At 45.9% G+C, this 7,130-nt stretch overlaps 1 protein-coding gene across 2 annotated transcripts; it reads left to right on the top strand.

The window, feature by feature from the left end:
* The first annotated feature begins 213 nt into the window (after window positions 1-213).
* LOC120993275 (cysteine-rich venom protein 6-like) lies at window positions 214-3,655 on the top strand. 2 transcript variants are annotated; one of them, XR_005777194.1, is made up of 4 exons: window positions 214-276; window positions 1,040-1,104; window positions 1,962-2,000; window positions 3,215-3,655. XR_005777194.1 is itself a non-coding variant. In XM_040421825.1 (3 exons), the coding sequence occupies exons 1-3, from the start codon at window positions 1,068-1,070 to the stop codon at window positions 3,562-3,564; spliced, it is 426 nt and encodes a 141-aa protein (XP_040277759.1). In that variant the 5' UTR covers window positions 1,034-1,067; the 3' UTR covers window positions 3,565-3,655. The 2 variants fall into 2 exon arrangements, 1 of the variants encoding a protein (XP_040277759.1); XM_040421825.1 differs by lacking the exon at window positions 214-276 and having other exon boundaries at window positions 1,034-1,104.
* The last annotated feature ends 3,475 nt before the right edge of the window (window positions 3,656-7,130 follow it).

Here is a 7,130-nt window from a genome sequence, read left to right as displayed (position 1 = left end):
TTTTCCTAAACTTTGGACCGAATTCTGCTTCAGATGCTTCGCTTCACTCAACACTACTTATTTACATAAAGTTGCACCAGCTCTTAAAGATCATAATGTTCATGTATTCCTGGTAAAATAATTGAATATTACATAATGACATCAATGACACATTATACACCAAAACTAGGTCACCGATCACACACCCTGATCACACCCATACCCTCAATGTATATATAATAGCACACCAGTAATATCCCTGCATCACCAGAAGACAATACACAGTGCATCATCCAGGTATGTACCAAAGCTTGTACTCTTATCTGGAGAAAATATATTATATAATTTCACCAATATGATAGATATGTACTAACATCACAAAGGGGCCTCACTTTGGGGCTGGTTCATACCTCTACATGCACTTCAATACGAAGGATCCAGAGATTGGTTCTACCAACTCTTAGAGTAGAAAGCAGGATCAGGCTCCCATTGCAGATTCGTATCCGTTATTTTCTTCTATTGCCTTTCAAATGAGGAGGCAAAGTCCTTCCTAAAATCTTATCACCCACTGAAAAGCAGTTTGAAGCCAACCAGAGCTGATAGCTGACTTGTCTTTTCTTGTTTCATTGTAAGGTTTGTCCCATCAGTTGGGGAATATGGATAACATGGAGACTTCTTCATTATGGGGGACTCAGCATGTCCATGTGTTACATGGATGCATATTAACTTGTATTGCTGACATGTAATACCCCATTTCTCCTGAAGTGGCCACTGCAGGGAAACTGAGCGGCCACATTGTGCTTCCCCTACAGATCACCAGAGATTAGAGAAGCTGCACCCACATCGATCAGTAGATTGTGGATGTGACTTCAATCTGAAATGAAGTTGTCATACTTTGAAAATATCCAACTGATTTACTAAAATGTGCCATCATTGTGTGTGTGTTGGGAGTGGGGAAGCAACTTAGTACAAGAACAGACAAAGTGTGATTCCTATAAGTATATTTGCAGACCTCTGATAATGTTTGATCACTCTAATCAATTCAATTCATTATTTACAGGAAAAAAAGTTAGACCTCCCAGTTAAACATGACACGAACAATCACATTGCTGCTGATATCCCTAGGTGAGTTGCACATATGATATGTTTGTATACTATTGGTTCTTACTGCAAATTACATCCCCAAGTAAAAGCATTGGTTTTTACTTTTTATTTTACTAGTATTTCATTGTCACTCGGGTCTCTGTAGATAATCAATGAACAGTTTAGATTTCAGACTCTAGCAGCTCTTTCTCTCCCTTTCAGAGCAGGAAGTCTCAGCACAAACTCAAGAACAATTTATCTGCTGAACTATATGATACCAATCAGCTACATACAACTAAACCCTTACCTCTCTATGTTTCTGAAGCTGATAAATCTTCCTTAGTACTAGCTAGGACCAGCAAGGAATACAGCAGTGTCACCAAGTAGATTGTCCTCAAAAGGTGGAACCCACAAAATCATGTCCGATTGGTGAAACTCAATACATTGTAGGAACATATAGTGACGTTCATTAGGTCATTGCCATCTGCTGTAAGAGAAATATAAACCTACCTGTAACAGACCATAGTCGCTCAAAATTTCTTATAAAATGTTTGCATCCTTACAGGCAGTGGTACAGTCAGCGTCTGGTCCTTGGTGGGCAATGAAAGTATTCAGTAGTCTGATCTCTACTGTCTGCTCATTAGAAGACAGATACTTCCAAATTATTATTGAAGGGGAGGCAGGGACATAGCACTATGGATAATTTGCTAACTTTTAACGAGGACCCCTGTGGTGACCAGGCCCCATTGTATCTCCTACCTCAGTAGTCCCTCTCATACCCTTCATCTTGTTGGACTGCTGACAGCACTAGGTACCAGTTTCTTAGAATCTCCTCGCGTTCCATATGTTCTTTGAATTTTTCTTTACACGAACTAAGCATTTTTATTTTCATTTTGCAGGTGTGCTCCTTGCTCTGGTAACAGCACAATTAATACCTGGTAAGGATTTGTTACTATAAGTATTTGATTTTACTTTCTCCATATCGAGTCTATAGTCCCCAGGTAACAGTCCATTAGTCAAAGTGACAGCTGCTGCTCCGGCCATAAAATGGGCTCAGAATTGTTGTTTCTTCAAATTGAAACCATCATTCCCAATGAGACTTTCTATTAGTGGTGACATTGTAACATACCAGTAAACCATTAACTCGCCCTCACAAAACAACAGATGGGATAAAGGCAACCAGTGTATAATACTAAACTATATTATACTATAATGAGTTGATGAAAGTGTCCAAAGAACAAGAATGAATCTTCTACAGTCTAGTTTAAGGGGTTGTCCATGTTCAGAGCTGAGCCCGGACATAACCCCTTCTTCCCTCATTCAGCATGAATGAGTGGAACATCGGAGCATTTCACGCTCCAATGTTTCCCCTTGTCGTGCGGTGCATAGCGCAGGGCAAGGACTTTTTCTTTTTCTACGGTGAGTTACCGGGTCTCACTATGGGTATCCTAGGCAGAGACTTCCACCTAGCAGTGAGCCCGGTGACGTCACCAGCACTAATGGCCGGTCTTTACTGCTTCCCTAGCACATGCAGGTGAATTACATCACTAGGTATGGATAGTTGGTTTGGTCTTACCTTTTATATAAGAAACATCTTCCCTCGTAAAGATCTTTAATAAAAGAAGAACTTTCTGCTGAAGGATGTGACTCCATCAACTATCTGTACCTGGTGGTCTCACACCTCTGGTGTCTCGGAGCAATGCTATCAGCCGAGGCCTCACACTATACCTGGATTCCTTGGTTTATATATCTAGACTGGCATTTCAGCACACACCTTGTTTGCCAGATAAAGGAATGCAATGGGACGATCCTTGCTCTTTGGACACTTCCATAGCAATTCAAATTATTTTTTTTGATTACCTAAAGGGGTTTTCCAATCCCACCTAATTTTCACCAGGGTTGGGAGAGTGTGTAAATTAAATAAAAAGAGCCACTGACGGTGTCCCTAAGCTGCATATCAACAGCCAAGGGTCCGACTGATACTATAAAACAAAGGCTGCTTTTAGAAACAGCGCCCCCTCCTGTCCATGGAATAGAGCTGATACTACAAACATCCTCTGGAAAGGCGTGGCACTACACTTTTGGAAGAAAGCAGCCATGTTTTCCTAATCCCAGACATTCTTTTAACTTGTTCTTAATTCTTCTTTTGCAGACTGTACAGATGGCAAAGTATATACTGATTGTGGGAGCAACTGTCCACCAACCTGCGATAACCCGAATCTTACATGCAATAAAATGTGTGTTTCAGGTTGTTTCTGCCCAAAGGGCACTGTAGAAAATATCTGGGGTGAATGTGTGGAAAAGGATAAGTGCAGACTCTGCAGCGGGAACACAACATATTCCAATTGTGCCAATAACTGCCCTGGTGTTGTATCTCCCCCAAATTGCCTTAGAATAGAATGTAGGCTAGGCTGTGCATGTAAACCCAACTACGCGCTCCTACCTAACAGCAAGAGATGTGTCCTTCCACGGGATCTCCGCAAAGTTGGCTTAAACAAGTAAACCATCCCATGTGTGTCTTATTAGCAATCCTCAAAAATAAAAGTTTGAGATGTGTCTGATGAAAATAAAATGATTGCTGACATTGTTTTTATCTATTTTCATTGATTCATTAAAAAGCGATCTGGGATCTTTGACACTGACCAATCTCTGACCAATCAGATCACAATCAGTCTATATTGTTGTGGAATTGATCTACTGATCTGATTGTGATGTGTCTCATTTGCAATAAAGTCTTTGTGACTTAAAGGGAGTCTGTCAGCAGTTTTCTTTTTATAAAACTGCTGACAGACACACAGTAGCTAGGGGTTGAAGAAAGCTGGCGATACATACCTTTGCCCTGTGTGTTATTGCATGTAAACTTAAAATCCTCCAGAAGAGCCAGTCACATTGACTTTTAAGACATTGTAGAGGTGCCAAGATGATTACAGTCATAATTCAATGGATAGGTCATTGGATTGGGGAACCTGCTCATTGTCAGGACCAGATTAAAGTTAGTGGCGGTCCCCATCCTACCACCATGACCTGGATTTCAGTAAATCCCTCATGAATGATACATGTAGGAAAACTGAGCATGGATATGCATGGGCCAATATATGAAGGTCTAGGGGAGCTATAAACATGGCCAAGCCATTGATTCTCGCTCATCTGCATGGCCACCTCTGTCTGATATTCCAGTCCAAGTTATGGTATCGATAGGATTTACTACAGACTAAATACATGTGATGGACCAATCTACAGATTATAGCAGGACCTGGATGGACCACGATATGCATCATAGAGTAAAAATACTTATGTTCCTCAGTAGATCCATATATGGAGGGTCAAAATCTTATCCTGAACAGAAGATTGGGGTGCAGTAGACTGAATTGTACGAATATAGGATCGCGCTGCAGATAATCCTGAAGTCCTCTTTCACACCATGCGGTTTTACTTGCATTTTACAAGTACTCATAAAATTCCTCCCCTCATCCAAACCTATAAAAAGCAAGGGGTCGTAGACTAGTGAAGCACATTCACATATATGTCCCGTAAAGAGGTTTATTGTACTCACAAAGTTACACTTGTAATCAGCATATCAGAATATAACATCTCCACACTGCCCGACCCGGGTTTCACTGCTTGAGCTTCGTCAGGGGCGTCTACTTAGGACTAAGTACCATAAACCTCTTTACGGGACATATATGTGAATGTGCTTCACTATTCTGCGACCCCTTGGTTTTTATAGGTTTGGATGAAGGGAGGAATTCTATGAGGACTGTAACGGATCCGCTTCCGTTAATGGACGCTTCCTAGCTTGCGCCGAGGACCACAAGCACCGCACTGGACACCACAACAACCGCAAGCTCCACAACCGCCGTAGCTTAACTGGAGCCGCGCCGTCTTCCTTCCACCCTGAACGAACCTCCAGCATTCAGGACCGTGTGGGAAAGATCTCTCCTCCAGGGAATATGCAGAGCATAGCAATCCCCAGCGTGACACAGCAATTCCCTCCAATAACGAGACGAGGCTGCGTTTTGAAGGGTTAGAAAAACATGAACTGAGCATGAACTCTTTATTGAGGGCTACCCGCCCGTATTTATGCAGGTCCCCACAATGCATCATGGTCTCCTCCTCTCTGCCCTAGAGACACCCGAAGTGCAATTCAATTATCTCCTAGGACAAAGGGAGACCACGAATACACATGTGGGAACAATAGGGCAGGAATTTCCACCCAAATACACAAAAACCTCCTTTCTGTCTGTGATATAATTATGGGTTAACATAACTATCACAGACAGTAAAAATACAGTTTTTAAACATATTCTATAACTTTAAAACCATACATTCCATCTCCATAAAAATTACATATTTAAACTCCGCATACATCAAACATAAACACTCCCAAAAATCACACAAATCCCTCCAGCGGATCAAAAGTTAAGTGAAGTCCTTTATGACCGACCGCAAGCACAATTTTCTGCCCAAAACAGTTCCATAGATTCTTTACTATACACCGCTGACCGCGTTCGGTCCTAAGAACAGTCCAGACATGCGGCATAGTTCTGTTCTTGAAGGGTAATATGTCCCGGGGCCATAGTCATAGGGCAGGAGGCTAGCCATCAGTCCTCTACAATGCCTCCGTTAGTCGATCCACCAACCCACAGTAACCAGATGCCCGAGTAGCCCACCCACAACAAACAGGTACAAGGGTGACCCACCCACAAGAAACAGTTACTGCACCTGGGTATTTTGCTGTGGTGATGGGGCAACATGCTGTGGGGACTTGAGGGAGGGCAGAGGCCAACTGCACTCTGCCCAGCTGCCAGCTCTTCTGCTGGGGTGCTGAGACCATAGTCCGGCTCAGTAGCCAGAGGAACATGGGAGTCAACAGGGGTTAACATCGCCTCTGTTAACCCTGAGGCCACGTTAGGAGTTAACTGGGGAGGGGAATTTGTACTCACCCCCTCCTCCTGTTGTCCTGGTGAGGGTAGTGGGGGATCTGGACAGGCTGTCCAGCATCCCGGTAGGTCAGGCTGCCGCTGGAGAGGAAGTACGACACCTTCAGCTCCCTGGGGTTCACACTGCCGCTGGGGGGGAAGGACGACACCTTCGGCCCCCTGGGGTACACACTGCCGCTGGGGGGGAAGGACAACACCTTCGGCCCCCTGGGGTACACACTGCCGCTGGGGGGAAAGGACGACACCTTCGGCCCCCTTGGGTTCACACTGCCGCTGGGGGGGAAGGACGACACCTTCGGCCCCCTGGGGTACACACTGCCGCTGGGGGGAAGGACGACACCTTCGGCCCCCTGGGGTACACACTGCCGCTGGGGGGGAAGGACGACACCTTCGGCCCCCTGGGGTACACACTGCCGCTGGGAGGGAAGGACGACACCTTCAGCTCCCTGGGGTTCACACTGCCGCTGGAGGGGAAGGACGACACCTTCGGCCCCCTGGGGTTCACACTGCCGCTGGGGGGGAAGGACGACACCTTCGGCCCCCTGGGGTACACACTGCCGCTGGGGGGGAAGGATGACATCTTCGGCCCCCCTGGGGTACACACTGCCGCTGGGGGGGAAGGACGACACCTTCGGCTTCCTGGGGTACACACTGCCGCTGGGGGGGAAGGACGACACCTTCGGCCCCCTGGGGTACACACTGCCGCTGGGGGGAAGGGCGACACCTTCGGCCCCCTGTAACTCACGTTTTTGCTGGGGCGCAGGGACGGAATACTTCGACATCTCTGCCCGATATTCTGCTTCCTGCTGCAGATACTCCGCCAGTTCTCTCCTCACTTCCGGTACAATTTCCTCTGTTAGGTGGGGCCCGTAGATAGCCAACCGCCTCTTCAGCATAGCGTCAAACCGTACGTGACTATACCAATAGTCCAGTTTTGCTTGGTGTTCCCAGGATGCTGCTCCTCGCACTAGGGAAGCCATCCCACCGCTTGCCACCAATGTAACGGATCCGCTTCCGTTAATAGACGCTTCCTAGCTTGCGCCGAGGACCACAAGCACCGCACTGGACACCACAAGCACCGCAGACTCCACAACCGCCGTAGCTTAACTGGAGCCGCACCGTCTTCCT

This window comes from Bufo bufo, chromosome 1 (genome assembly GCF_905171765.1).
Source record: "Bufo bufo chromosome 1, aBufBuf1.1, whole genome shotgun sequence".
Classification (NCBI taxonomy): Eukaryota; Metazoa; Chordata; class Amphibia; order Anura; family Bufonidae; genus Bufo; species Bufo bufo.
Note: the sequence above shows the minus strand (reverse complement) of the source record. Positions and strands in the feature narration are given on the sequence as shown.

Excerpts from the sequence above, each read along its gene's own strand:
- LOC120993275 (XM_040421825.1), top strand. The coding sequence starts at position 1,068 with ATGACACGAACAATCACATTGCTGCTGATATCCCTAG. Across the intron at positions 1,105-1,961 it reads ATTGCTGCTGATATCCCTAG|GTGTGCTCCTTGCTCTGGTA; the intron begins GTGAGTTGCACA and ends TTCATTTTGCAG. Across the intron at positions 2,001-3,214 it reads AACAGCACAATTAATACCTG|ACTGTACAGATGGCAAAGTA; the intron begins GTAAGGATTTGT and ends CTTCTTTTGCAG.